The sequence below is a fragment of the Pungitius pungitius genome, chromosome 3, assembly GCF_949316345.1.
Source record: "Pungitius pungitius chromosome 3, fPunPun2.1, whole genome shotgun sequence".
NCBI classification, from domain to species: domain Eukaryota; kingdom Metazoa; phylum Chordata; class Actinopteri; order Perciformes; family Gasterosteidae; genus Pungitius; species Pungitius pungitius.
Window position 1 is genome coordinate 2,776,586 of NC_084902.1, and position 14,597 is coordinate 2,791,182.

General features: G+C 49.4%; 1 protein-coding gene across 1 annotated transcript; it reads left to right on the plus strand.

Moving 5' to 3' along the window:
* The first annotated feature begins 823 nt into the window (after window positions 1-823).
* Window positions 824-11,584, plus strand: gap43 (growth associated protein 43). The gene is made up of 3 exons (XM_037478458.2): window positions 824-1,152; window positions 7,351-8,014; window positions 10,262-11,584. Exons 1-3 carry the CDS (start codon window positions 1,123-1,125, stop codon window positions 10,339-10,341), a joined length of 774 nt encoding a protein of 257 aa, XP_037334355.2. The 5' UTR covers window positions 824-1,122; the 3' UTR covers window positions 10,342-11,584.
* Window positions 11,585-14,597: the final 3,013 nt, after the last annotated feature.

Consider the following 14,597-nt stretch of genomic DNA (forward strand, 5'->3'; position numbering starts at 1 on the left):
GGGGGGGCCGTTTTGCCACACCCGGACCGCTCTCTTCCTCCTCCTCATCCTCTCATCCCTTTCTCTCCCTCCCTCTCTCTCTCTCTCTCCCTCCTTCCATCCCTGTCTTTTCCTCCATCCTTTCTCTCTCTTTCCTCCTCCTTCTCTGCTCTGCTAGTCTATCTGCTGGTGTTTCCATGAGAACAGAGCGCACTGGGTATGGGTGGGTGGGGGGGTGGCGTGTCCTAAGAGCACAGTCTGTGTGTGTGTGTGTGTGTGTGTGTGCATGCGTGCATGCGATCATCGCTGCTCTCTTTCACACGTCTCTCCTGGCAGGCTGACTCTCTGCAGGCCGGGCCAGAAAAACATGCCTTTGGCATCGCCGAGGCAATTTGTACGCAGAGACGATCAGAGCGTGTGGGACACATGCGAGGGGGGGGGGGGGGGGGGCTGGGCGTCCTCTTTCCTTATTAAAGAAACAATGTGTGGACGGGGAGGCGATTAAACAGAGGGAGGGAGGGAGGGAGGGGGGGGAAGCAAATAAAGATGTTAGCAGAGAGAATTTGAAGGCATCCAAGTCAGTCATTAGGCAGGAGTCTTTTTTTAGGGTGGGGCCGCAGCTTTTGCTGGAACCAGGCTGGAAGAGAGGAAGAGGAAGAGGAGGAGGGTGGGAAGATGTAGAAGAGAGGACTGCTGATCTGAAAGAGGAAGGAGGTGGAGGAGGGGGGGGGGGGGCACTTCATCACTGAGCGGGAGGAGGAGGAGAAAGAGAGGGGGGGGGATAGAGTGAAGAGAAGAGAAGAGGGGAGGAGAGAAGGGAGGGGTTTAAAGGGTGGGCTTGAAGTCATTGTCAGAGAGAGAGAGAGAGAGGGGGGGGGAGAGAGAGAGCGAGGTGTGCCCAGGCAGACTGACTGAAGAGCGCGTGTGTGGAACTAGGATGAGTAAATGCACCGGGCGGCTTAGCTGTTGATACAGCCAGAGAGAGAGAGAGAGAGAGAGAGAGGGAGTGTGTGCACGAAAGTGGGAGAGAGCACACGCAAGCGAGAGAGAGCGAGAGAGGGCGAGAGAGAAGAAGTGAAAGGGAGGAAAAAAGGGGAAGAAAGAAGCAGAGAAGAGAAAAGGGAGGATACAACAACTGCAACCATGCTGTGCTGCATAAGAAGAACCAAACCGGTAAAACGCTCTCATTTACTTGGTCTCCGTGTGCGTCTCGATCCGCGCGTGACGAAAACGATGCATTCAAACTGTGAACTGTGTGACCGTCGCTTTGTACCCGAACCCCGGCTGCTGCTCGAGGGGAGATCAGAGGAAGCGTGGGTGTAATTTGCTTTGACTCGGGGAGGAGGGGGGGCCTCGAATTGTCCTTTACGGCAGTGGCTCCGCGGAGCCCAGACACGCCTTTACAGCCAATGTGATTACCCCCCCCATGAATGGATGCCTCGCAGACCTCACGCTGTGGAGAGAGACTCCGGCCCGGCGGCCCCCTCGTATCGACCATGCACTTGGAAAAAAAAAGTGAAAGATTAAAAGGGAGGCACTTGATAGATTATTGTATCGTGTCTCCTGAAAATCCTCCCCGGAGCTCCAGGTGAACTCCACCTGTTCTACACGAGACCTCAAGCAGGACGTGGGTTCGTTTCTTTTGTACTTGTTACTTGAGCAGAATCGGGCAACACGGGAAAGTAAATTTCCACAGAGAGAGGAGAAAGAAAAAAAAAAAAAAAAAAGGGTGGGGCGGGGCACCATCATGTCAGGGGCCCCTCGGGGGAATCCAATGTGAACAAATGAGACTAAATGGATTATCACAGCCCTCCAGATTCACAAGTGTACGCAGTCAATTGATGGGACGGTGAAGTGTGCACTCATTTAATAGGGGGGTGGGGGGGGGGTGAAGGGGTATTTAAAATAACCCATGGTTACAGCAGGGACAACCTAAAAAAAACAACAAAAAAAACAGAGGGTCTTGTGTGGAGCCGGGCGGGTCTGGAGAACCCAAACGGTGCTTCATTCTGAATTCCAGCAGCCATCACGGTGGTGTATCTCCGACCGATGGAGATCTTTAGATCTTATCACAATGTGCTTCCTCAAACGTTATCTGGGATGAGTTTATAATGAACTGTGACACGAAGGGAGGGAGGGAGAAAGACTCGCCGGTACAGAGACATGCGGGATGCAGGGAGGCATGCGTCGGGGTTGGAGTGTAGCCGGTGCACATGGAGGTAGATGGAGGGAGGGGGTTGGCGGGAGGAGGTTGGGGGGGGGGGTATATGTACGCAAAAGGAGGCGTAGATCGAAAGGCGACCCGGCCGGCAGAGAGATATGGAGGTTGAAGAAAAAAAAAAGGCAGGGAGGTGTCAAGGTGTGGGGGGAAGGGGGGGGGGAGTAGGGAGAAGCATGGAGGGAACTGGATGCTGGCGACCACCGGCAGGGAATGAGGTGGTGATGGTGGTGGTGGTGATGTAGTAGCCGGCGTGATGACGGTTGGAGGAGGTGAGCAGGCGCAGAAGGAGGAGCGAGAGCCGGCACGCTGCAGCCATGTGGGTGAGGCCAAGTCATCAGACGGGCTCCGAGGTGCCATCGTGTGTGTGTGTGTGTGTGTGTGTGGGGGGGGGGGCAATGTCTCCGCGCTGGGAGTGGCTTCCAGCACTTCCTCAAGGTCTAGTAGATGTTTCCTTTCAATGACCAACTTCTCCGAAAGGTTCCATCTTCAACTCTTTCTCCACTGTCGGGACTCAAAATCCCGCCCTCCCCCGTTCCTCCCCCGGTCCTCCTCCCCGTCCCCGAATCCGGCTCCACGCCCACCTTCGTCTCGCGTCAAAAGAATCAGCCACTAAAAAAGCACCTTCACCCGACGCTTGGCTTCAGCCAAAGCACCACAACCAGCCCCCCCCCCCGGCTCTTTCCCCATCCTCGGCCATCTGGGAGATTCAGCGGCGATGGTGGAAGCCTTTGTTTCAGAGAGTCCGTGTGATTGAATCAAAAGGCCGCTCCGGAGGACGCGGTGGCGCTGGCGGCGGATCATCTTTTCCCCGGGCCGGCATTACAAAAAATAATAAAAAACCCCAGTACCTCCTTTAACATCACTGATCAATTCCCCGTCAAAGAAGAAGGGGGGGAGAGAGAGAGAGAGAAAGAGAGAGAGCGAGAGAGCGGGGGATGTGACAGTCACCACCTGAGCCGCCCCTCCTCCTCCTCCTCCTCTCCTCATCTGCAGAAGATAGCTGGCTAAAAGGGTGTGGTGCTGTGCTCCGTGTGTGTGTGTGTGTGTGTGTGTGTGTGTGTGTGTGTGTGTGTGTGTGTGTGTGTGTGTGTGTGTGTGTGTGTGTGTGTGTGTGTGTGTGTGTGTGTGTGTGTGTGTGTGTGTGTGTGTGTGTGTGTGTGTGTGTGTGTGTGTGTGTGAGAGAGTGGGTGGGTAGCAGTTGAGCGCAGTGAGTAAAGACAGCAGAGACCCAGAGGAGGAGATGCAGATACTCAGCAGCTCGTCTCGGCTCTTCGGTGTCTGGCTGCTTTCTGCGGGGGGAGCAGGCGGCCATTGAAATGGTGCCGGAGGTTTTTTTTTTGCAGGAGCGAGGTGTCATTGGCAGAAAGTCTAATTTGATCTGGTGGTTTTACGAGTCGTTCGTTTCATTTGAATTGGACGATGCAAATATAATAATGACGTGGATGGGGAGATCCAGCTGCTGGACCTTCTTCCGTCCATCATTATAAACGCGCATATTACCTGTGGCAGAAAATCGATCCACAGCTGAGCGGAGCGGCGAGATGAAAAGGGAGTCTGGTTCTGTGGTACCCCAACCCTCATACCCCCCCCCCCCCCCCCCCCCGCTCCAACATGTCTTTTCCCCATTTCCGTACCGCTCCACTCCCCCCCCCCCCGGAAACAATTCCCTAATGGCCCAGGCAATGAGGCGCTGGGAAGGTGGCGGATTGTTACTGCGTGTCACCGTTGGGGGATGGTGTGTGTGTGTGTGTGTGTGTGTGTGTGTGTGTGTGTGTGTGTGTGTGTGTGTGTGTGTGTGTGTGTGTGTGTGTGTGTGTGTGTGTGTGTGTGTGTGTGTGTGTGTGTGTGCGCGCGCGTGCGTATGTGTGGCTTGGCTATGGATCCGCCGGATGAGCCATTGACTCTCGGGTGTGGTTCTCACGGCAGCCGATTGCCCACCCAAGGACGGAGGCAGACGGGAGGAGGGGGGAGGAGGGGGGGGGGGGGGGGGGGGTGGAGCGCAGGCTGCAGCTGTAGTAGACACATCCGGCCTTCTGATGGAGCACGAATCACACTTTATTCATTCATTTATTACCTTTACGGGCGGGAAAAGGCAAGAGCCTTTGTCCCGTATGTGGGGACGTGGGGACATTTGTCCCCCCCACACACAGTGGACTGTTGTATACAGCGGGGTTTTCATAACACTTCTGTAATTGCACGATTGCACAATCTGTTTTACAAACATTGCTTTCATCCCTTAATATTCCGCTTTAATAAAAAAAAACAGTTCAAAGTGGGTAACATAGTGTATCCATGGCGACCAGAAAGACCACTTTTTGGAGGGGGGGGGGATAACTGCGAGCTCATTTTAATAATATATTTGATTAACCTGACAAAGCAAATATGTTCCCGCGCTGCAGATTAATGAAGGAAGCGTTTGAACGGGAAGGTGTCGTGGTGGGAGGACTCAAAGGGAGTCTACCTCGTGGTCCTCTGCACCTTTGGGGAGGCGCCGCCGTGTTTATGAATGAATGAGTGAATGAAAATGTGTGCCGCACAGACGCCCCGCAGTCGGGTGCGTGACCAGGGTTCGCTTAACAGTCAAGAAATGCGCTTGGATGAAGGCCGATTTGAATGAACGCTGCCCAAAGGCGCACCGCTCCTCGCAGCCTGACACGGCGGCCATGACGGGTCTACTGGGCTCGGAGGTAGAACCGCGTGGTCCGTGGATCAGAAAGTCACAGCGCAGCAGGTTTTTTGGAGGGCGACGCACGCCGACAAGTCTCAATAATGCAATCGATGACGCCATAAATGTGGTAAAACTGTGATGGTGATCTTTTCTTCACCCCGGCTATGAGATCACCGGGCACTCTGCATTTTATTACATTTGCCTCTAAAGTGAATGATAAACTCCCCGTTCCAACAATGATGTCACCCCCCCCCCCCCCTCCCCCGCCCCCCAATTCCCAGACACCCTCATCCATTGCCATGCCTTTCGCTCTCTGTCTGACTCACTGTTTGCAGCCAGGAATTCATTCTATTTAGCGTTAAGTGCTCAGGCCATTTTTTTTTTGGAAAGGGGGGGAGGGGGGGGGGGGGCAATTTTAAGTACCGATGAGATCATTTAAAGTAAAAGCCCAATGAGACACCAGAGACCTGCATATCATTAATAGCAGAAGGATGTAGCGATGATGCTTTGTCCATCCATTCCAATAGCAGGATGAAAGTTTATTTCCATAATTAACACCGGATCGTTTTAAAAGCCATAAATCAGTGTATTTGAGGCGTGGCGCAAAGCCTCAGGGCAGCACTATCAGATTGAATTTTGCTTTTTACTATCACATTGCACAAAATTGCTCCAGGAAGATGGAGCCTCTATTAAAAAAAAGAAGAAAAAAAAACTGCAGGAAGGCCCCCGGGGGGGCAGGATTTACGCCCTGGACCCTGGGGACCCGTGAATAGAGGTGGAGGAGGTGAAGCAAACCAACACCGCTGCACCTTGGCCTCCGCTCCAATATTGGACTGACACACCCTGACCCTGAAAAAGAAAATGTTGGTTCCCCCCCCCCCCCCCCCCTCTGGCTCCTAAATCATGTCTCGCGGATGCGATCCCTCACACAGGCGCCCGTCCAAGACAAAACCCGTAACAGCGGCGCCACGTCACGGGAAACCCCCCCCCCCCCGCTCCAGCTCGATTAAAGGAGAGTGAACGCGGACCACCAGCATTGATGCATATAACCCCCGTGACCCCCCCCCCCCCCTTCCCTCCCCGTCCTGATTGCCCCGCCTGATTTACGAGTCGCCGCCGCCGCTGCCCCTGAGGGGGTCAGGTGCGCTGCCCCAATCAGGGTGACTATAAAAAAAAAGTCTTTCATAGCACCGAAACCAGCAAGACAGCGCTGTGATGAGTTAGCACTCTGGTTGCCGGGGTAACCGTCGATGGTCGGGAGGGGTGCGGCAGAGTGGATGCTGAGGAGATTCGTTCCCTAGCAGCCAGGAGACGGAGCCAACGGGGGGGGGAAAAAAAAGCTCCCGCACCGAGAGGATGGAGGCTCGGCTCGTTATTTTGAAGGAGGGGGGGTGGAGAGGGGGGGGGGGACGTTTTGCATGCTTTTTTACCCGTTACAATTCTGAAGATATAATTAGCGGCGAATCCAGGGGACATTTATGAATGCCGTGGAGAATTTATTAATCTAAGTTTAATTATTCACTAAATCCATTTCAGAGCTATTATCAAGAGGACAATATCAGCTTTATTTCCTTATTAAAAAAAAAAACCCTGCAATAACGTCTTAGTCCTTTAGTGAATCTGACGGGGAGACAATTCTGATTATTTTATTCACATTGACACTAAATCACCTCTTTCCTGCAAATGAAATCCATTGTGTTGCCAAATAAACCCGTGGATCCAGACAAGAGCCGCTCGGAAGGACCAAACCACAGATTCCACTGTTTTCACACCCTCATCATTCGGCTCACTGATGATGCACTGCCTGCATGGTCCTTGACCAGTTTATGTTTGCTTCACGTTGCTTATTCATATTAATTTTTTGGTGCACATGTTGAGCCTTTGATTCCCTGAGCTTTGGAGCTTGTTTACCTTGTTTACCTTGATTTGTTTTGCCTGTTCATTTTGAATGTACTGATTCATTTTTGTTTGCCACTTTCAGTGCCCATCATTCATTTCTTTATTTCATTTGATTTCTTTTCATTAGATTTATATGACTCATAGCGCAACCCACTATTTGATGGACAGCTATGGACCCGGTTACAGAAGGTAAAAGCATGGAACCCCTTTCAATATTACATTGTGCCCTCTCCTGTTCTTAACCCTTTCCCTCATCCAGTCCTGCACCTTTTCTCGATTCTAAACCAGTCCTCAAACCCTGACCCAGCTTTTCCCAAATTTAAAATTCTCTGGTAATGAATAGCGGTACATAAACAACAATAACTAATAAACCCTCTGACATAGCATATTCTTATGTCCTCTTCTGACTTCTGTCCATTCAATAAATGCCAAATTGTTTCTTTGGGATGCTCATTCCCGGAGCTACATGCTAGTCTTTAGCGTAGCAACCGGTACTTTCCCTCATTGGTTTCCAGTGGCCCCGCCTGTTAGCGTACGGTTGATGGTGATTTTTTTTTTTTCTTCCTTTTTTCCCGGCTACCAGGTGGAGAAGAATGAGGATGCGGACCAGAAGATTGAACAGGATGGGACCCCCAACAAACCCGAGGACAAGGCCCACAAGGCTGCCACGAAAATACAGGCCAGCTTCCGTGGACACATAACTCGGAAAAAGATGAAAGACGGAGATGAAGAGAAGGAGGGAGATAGCCCTGCTGCTGCCGAGGAGGCGACAGACGGAGGGGAGGAGGCTAAGAAAGCGGAGGGAGAGGAGGCACCCGCAAAGGGGGAGGAAGCTGCGGGAGAGAAGGCCAAGAAGAAGGAGGAGGAGACGAGCCAAGCCAAAAGCCCCGTGGCAGACAAGCCGGCCAACTCTCCGGCAGCTGCCGCGGCCTCTCCCGTAGGCGCCGCCCCGGCCGCGGCTCCCGCTGCGGCCTCCCCCGTGGTCGCCGCGGCGCCCGCCGAGCCCCCGAAAGAGGAGCCAAAGGCGGAGGAGAAAGTCGAGGAGAAGCCCAAAGAGGTGGAGGCCCCGGCGGCGGCGGCGGCGGCAGCGGCAGCTAAGAGTCCCACCGCAGCCACAGCTGAGGAGAAGAAGAAGAAGGAGGAGGAGGAGAGCGAAGAGAAGAAGGAGCCCCGACAAGCCGACGTGCCTGCCGCTGTCAGCCCGACAGCCGAGAAGGAGGAGCCTAACCAAACAAAAGATAAACAAGGTATGCAGACTTGCCAACAGTCAAAACCCCGTTACATGCACACGGACACACGCCAGTTACAGAAAGTCCAATCGGATGGAGCTGGGAAGCTAGATGTCGACATGCAGCTGGTGGAGGAGGGGGGGGGGGGCAAATATGATCCCAAATATACTCACCTACCAGGAAGCAATTACTTACTTACTTATTCCCTCACATTTTTTTTTTTTTTTTTAGTAAGCTCCAGCACCTGGCAGGCCCTGCAGGAAATGACTGCGTGTAAAGTCTTTGGGGTTTTAGGATCTTTTGGCAGCGCTCCACCGCTCACAGGTTCACACAGACACGGCTCAGTGTTACACGAAGACAGCCGTACGCTGGAAAGCCCTCACTAAAGAGGCAGGGATCGGGTTTTCGGCAGGATGAGAGCTGGTGTTAAGGAGCCAGCTTGCCTTTGTTTGCTCAATAGAAAAAAATAAAAAAAGCCTCACGATTTATGAGTCACGAACACCTTACGAGATGGGGGATCTCATTTAATGATGGATGACTCCATTAAAATCCTCTTCACACATCACATCGGGTCACAAATATTTGATAACATCTTAGCTGAACGGAGGCGCCCCCCCCCCCCCCCCCCGATATCAGCACGTAGATTTGGGTCGACCTGAGAAAGAAGCAAAAGGCCACAGTGACATTCTGACATTGATGAAACGGTAAAGTCAGTGTTTCTGGTCCAGCGCCTCTCAGACTGGGTCAGTCAGGTACTCAGTGGAGCGCGGGGGGGGGGGGGGGGGGGGGGTGAGGCAGGAAACACACACCGGCTGGAGAACTACACTGAAACTAGGTCACCTAGGCAGGCGATGTCTCCCCGTTGTCATAGTTACCACCTCGGTGGGATGGCTGCCCTTGCACGGGGAATAACAGGTGCTCTGATTTTGATGAATGATTAATGGACCCTAGTGGTCACGGCTCGCCGTGGGGAAGCACGTCACACACACACACACACACCAACAATACAACAACCGCTCGTTTCGAATCAACCGGGAGCCACAATCTGCTGCAAATTAATATTCAGAGTTATTTCACTTTGTTAAAGAGGAAGGTGCAATAGCTGGCCATCCCCTAAACTAAAGATGCCGGGCAATTTCCCTTGTGATCTAAATGTACATTTATTATTTAACTAACACCCAAAGGAAGAATACGCTAAATATGAGCTAAAACGCACCCCTTAAAGTGGATGAAATGCATCTGAAGTGCTGATCGGGCAGCGGTCGATGGCCCCGGATCCCCAGACCTTTGGCCCTGTTTGTTTTCCCGCCTCTCACTTGCGTACGCGGCGCCATTTGAGACGGCGCCGGTGTCACAATGACACGAACGGGTCGCTTCCCCTCGTCGTCACGCAGTCCGAGCGGCTGCAGAGGAACGTGTGCAAAAGAGGTCATTTACCTTTGAACCAGACGTCCCGCAGTCTGTCCTGGTCACACACACACACACACACACACACACACACACGCTCACACACACACACACACGTGCTCACACATTAGCACGAGCGCTAACGCAGACAGGATTGCTCCACTCCTTTGTCTCTCTGCCTGCCCTGCCCACACACACACACACACACACATGCACTCAGTCTCCCCCCCCCCCCAATGTCCTGTGAAATGATGTCATCTTTTTATGGGTCCTCTTTCTATTAAATGAGATCATCATGGTATGAGATCACTCAAGGGCTCTTGCATGAAAAAGCTTACACAATGGAATAAAATCGACTAAAGGAAAGAGTTCTATTTTACATTTGATTTTCTCAGATTAATAATTCATATGCAGCAAATTTCATAAACATCATTTTGAAAAACAAAGAACAACAAAATGAAGCTTTGGCTCGATAATGCTCATCAAACACCCGTCACGGGGGAACATCAAACCGCATTCAATGCGACGGGCTGCGATGCTCCATTAGCAGCACTCTGCTGCTTTATTATTTACACGTTGGGGGCCCATGTCCCGACTGACGGGCGCTCCGTTTTAGTGGAGTCGACGTCCTGTGAACAACGCGGATGCGTGTGTTTCTTCAAGCTTTCCTTGTGCGTGCCTCTTGCTTTTTGAATGTCACCATTTAATTCTGAAAACCAAGTAAAAAAGTATTTTTAACATCTGACGTGTGAAAGCTTTGATGCTCCGTGTGTCAGAAGAGCTTTATCATTCCTCCTCTCTCTGCGGTCTAATTTACTCTCCCCCCCCCCCCCCCCGCCCCCCCCTCCCTCCACCCAGATGCCGCGGAGGAGTCTAAAGCGGAGGAGGCCGCTCCGGCAGATGCGGCGGCCGAGGGCACCGAGTCCAAGGACGACTAATGAGGCATCGGTCCGACCTTAAGAAGAAGCAGAATTAAGAGTATGACGAATATCACAAAAATCTAAAAAAGGTTGCTCTCGGGCCTTCGCCACAGGAAGGCCGCCCGTTTCTGTTTGTTTGTCATTTTTTGTGTGGCAATGATTTACTCGTGTTGGGGGAGTTTCCAGCGTTACGTTTTGTGGCTCAAGCTAATACTGCGAGGAAGTGATGATGATGATGATGATGGTGGTGGTTATGAAAAATAGGAACATTTTTCTCTCCACGATGAAGATGTTGATGGTTGTTGATTAATAAAAATGATTGTTACCCTGATTATGATGATGATGAGGAGGAGGAGGAGGATTGGATTTGATCTCCACTCTCTAATGTAAGTGGATCAGTGGTGGAATGAAGGCTCCCAACTGGATATTTTACACATTTAAAATGCATTGTGAATGCGCCACACTTATATATGCATTTCAATGCACTTTATCTAAACACACTTTGCAAATGAAATCTGTGCACACACACACACACACACAAACAACAGGCCGTTTTTTGAAGATGCAACTCCAGGCGACACGGCGGCTGGAGGAAAGAATGTACGATTAAAACGTGTGACACTTCCAGTTGGGCAGCTTCATCCTGCACACACAACCCCCCCATAGGACAGGACTATGATCCCCCCCCTCCTCTATTATGCTCGAGTCCCTCCAGCTCGGGTTTACGCCCCTTTGACAAACATTTACTGTAAAGGACCTTTTTGCCATTTAAATGACATACGCATATAATAAACTACAGGTGTCAGCTATAGTTTTGGGTGTAACTGGCTCCAACATCACTTTTTGTGTTCTGACAACCAAACGCTGGAAGAGTAGCATGAACCATCGAACCAGATGCATGATGGGAACTCTCCCTCTGAGAGGAACTCTTTCGCAGTCACAAAAACTTAAGAGGTGTGGCGGCTTCTTTTTTGATGTCTTTGGTGTTGTTATGACAGTTTATATGAATTGGAAAAATACGGATTATTAAACAAAAAAAATGCACTGATGTTACGCAAAAAAAAAAGGAGAAAAAAAAGGAAAAAGAAAAATCAAACAAACGCGAAAAGAAAAAGTTACTTTTCACATGTTCCAGTGAGTGCAATGTCCAGTTTCAACCTTATCCAGGAGTTCAAACTTGTGAGAAAAAAGTATGAAAAAATAAAGATGGTTTCAATGTCTGTTTTCAAAATAAAGCAAATGTGCCAATTACCACCATAAACTGTTGAGTTTGTATAAAGTATATTTATTCACTTTCTTGTGTTGTTAGAAGTGCAGATTGGAGGCGCCTTTGATGAAGGGTTTAATCTTCTTCATTTTCTCCCTCCAACTCAGACAGGAAGTGATTACCTGCATTTTTCCCCAAAGTAAAATCACTTGTGTAGACCTAATGATGATGTCACTCCCAAAGCTTAATGCTTCAGACTTTAAATACTCGGGTACAGAATGAAAAACATCACATAAGCACGGGCCACACGTGCCTTTTTTGTATCTGAGAAACCGGTCCAGATGTTTCATCCCGTCCACTTTTGCACCAGCAACGAGTTCAAATGTGACCCGACGAGGTTTTAAAAAACACCAGAACGAAGGTCTGGGACTTGAAGGCAAACTGAACGCTGCTTTTTAGACAAACAAGATGACTTTTTATACTTGACAAAACATTCATTTTAAGCTTGTCATATTATACAGTTACTTTTGTTTTGCTTTTCGCGACATACTATAATATCGCTATTTTTCACACAAAAACACTTCTCTGATCTTTGAGTTGAGTCCAACGATTTTGTTTGTCATATTATAAATTACGTTTTATTTAGACTTTCTAGAATAATACAGGAACATTTTAACATAATTTCCTCTCCTTTACTTTGTTTGGATACTACATTATACTGTAACATACTTTCTGTTGACATACCATACTATTTGTTTTTCAAACTTAATTTCAGCCTTTTTAATTATGTTTTGACATATTAGAACTTTTTCTTTACTCAAATTAAATGTAATATGCCACTGGTCCTCTATTTTCAAAACTCTGTTTCCTAATACGAGCACTTATACAACTTATCAACAATCCACTATTTTTTGTCACATAGAACCAATAAGTGTTTTGCCATACTGCAATATAACTTTACGGAAACCTTATAAACATCTTTTAACACAACTTTTCAATGAATGTTTTGATTTTCTTTACCAGGACTTTGGTTGATCAAAACATAGCGTCCTGTACAACACCTAAAAGATCAATTTTATTTGTTTCCTGCTAAATGAGCTTATACTTTGACTTTTTAAAATACAATATAATTATTTGAACCATTACTACACACCATTACTGTTTACATTATTCCAAGATGTTAAGCTGAACTTTGTTGCAAATAAAAAATGAAACATTTCCTAGAAAAAACGTCTTTGCAGAGCCTCCATGAACCTGGTTTTGCTCGCCATCCTTTTTTCCAGCTTACCGTTGCCAGGGAGACGCCGCCTGTTCACACCCAGAGTCCCCGGGGAGAATCACGTGTCCATCTCCCTTCAGCACCGCAGGCGCGTTATTTGGTTTGCGGTGACATCTTGTGGTGAAACGAGGTACTGCAGCTGGCATCAGTGAAAAGGAATGTGCCACATTGTGTGCAATGACCTTTGAACTTCAGCTTGGCGATGAGGAAAATACAACAATACATATATAACATTTTATTTGCATGTTACATGATGAACACAGTTGTCTCATTTAAGATTTAGTGCGTTCCAAATTGTACCCCCCCCCCTCCCCTCCAAAAAAACGTTATTTCTACTGTGCATTTCAATTCACATTCAAATACAGAACACTGGATTCAAACAATCTCATTTTGTGTAGTGAACACTTTCTCATTTCCCTTCTTTACATATAATTTGTTTGAAGACCTTCATAAAGTAAGTAAACCAAAGGCTGTATAATAATCTCCATCCCACAAAGGGAAGAGTCACATCTGCTGCTTACATCTTTAAAAGTTGTATAAACACGATCTTATGGAATCAGCGACTTTACGTCTTTCTAGTGTAGAAACATCAGGCTGTATTCGCACACACACGCGCACACACACACACACACACAAAAAAGCCGGTTCTCTACAGTGGAGCGATGCAGATGTTTAGAGCTCAATAGTAAACTAGAAGCTGTATCTACAGTCCTCACTAGATAGGCTGATACAGAGGAGGGGGGGAGGGGGGGATCCTCTGTGGATGAGACGGAGCTCCATGGCTTTTACACAAGTGTCCTTAGTGTCCGTCAGAGGTTCCCGGCTGCGTTTTAACCTGCGCGGACACACCTGGACACACCTGGACGGCCACATCGGTTCGCTCGGGAATCGCCTCGACGGTAGAAAGCTCCAACGATGGCCGCGGCGACACTGTGGCGTCCTGGGAAAAGGAGGTTCTAAGCAGGTTCAAATACACGGCGTGGGACCCTGCTCAGGTGTCCTCTCTAAAGAAACTCTTAGTTTGTCTCAGAGCTTTGCACCGCCCTGAGGATGTTTTTTTTTTTCTTTCTTTCATTGCGACACACACACACACACACACACAGTGAGCAGTGAGACACACAAACAGAACCTGTAGCACGGACCACACAGCATGCAAACGGATCGTGAAGAACTATTCACCTCTTTCTACTGGTCGCTGAAAAGCTAAAAAGCGTCTGCGGGAAACACCAAACGCGGTAGAAAAACACCAGGAGGCAAGTAAATCCACGTTAAAGTGGACAAAGCAGAGTTGTTCAGTCGTAGAAACCCCCCCCCCCCCCCCCAAAAAAGCATGTATAAGACGATGATTCGTTGGATCATGAGACGTCGTTTGTGGGTCCACCGACGTGTCCACGCAGCTGAAGCATTCACCATGAAAAACCAGCTGGGGGAACTTCTTTAATGCAACACCGGGATGACATTCATTACACGTGGGGTTTTTACAGCGCCCGGTCGCTATGGAGACGAGGAGGCGGGGGGGGGGGCACCTGTCGACGGAGGTCGCGGCCGCGACCATTATTCTGTCACGTTCGGCAACCGCCTTCTCTCCGTCCGTCTTCTTCTTCTTCTTTGACCAAACATACACAGATGTAGCATTCGCTGAGCCGCGGGAGGCGTCATGTGATGGCGTCATGTGATGGCGTCATGTGACGGCGTCGGCGCGCGGTGGCCGCCTTGGTTTACCTGCCGCTCGCGTATTGAACTCCAAAGCCAAGCTGAATGTAATATTCCATCCTCTACAACACAATG

Coding starts and splice junctions, on each gene's coding strand:
- gap43 (XM_037478458.2), top strand. CDS start 1,123: ATGCTGTGCTGCATAAGAAGAACCAAACCG. Junction 1,153..7,350: donor GCATAAGAAGAACCAAACCG/GTAAAACGCTCT, acceptor CCCGGCTACCAG/GTGGAGAAGAATGAGGATGC. Junction 8,015..10,261: donor CCAAACAAAAGATAAACAAG/GTATGCAGACTT, acceptor CCCTCCACCCAG/ATGCCGCGGAGGAGTCTAAA.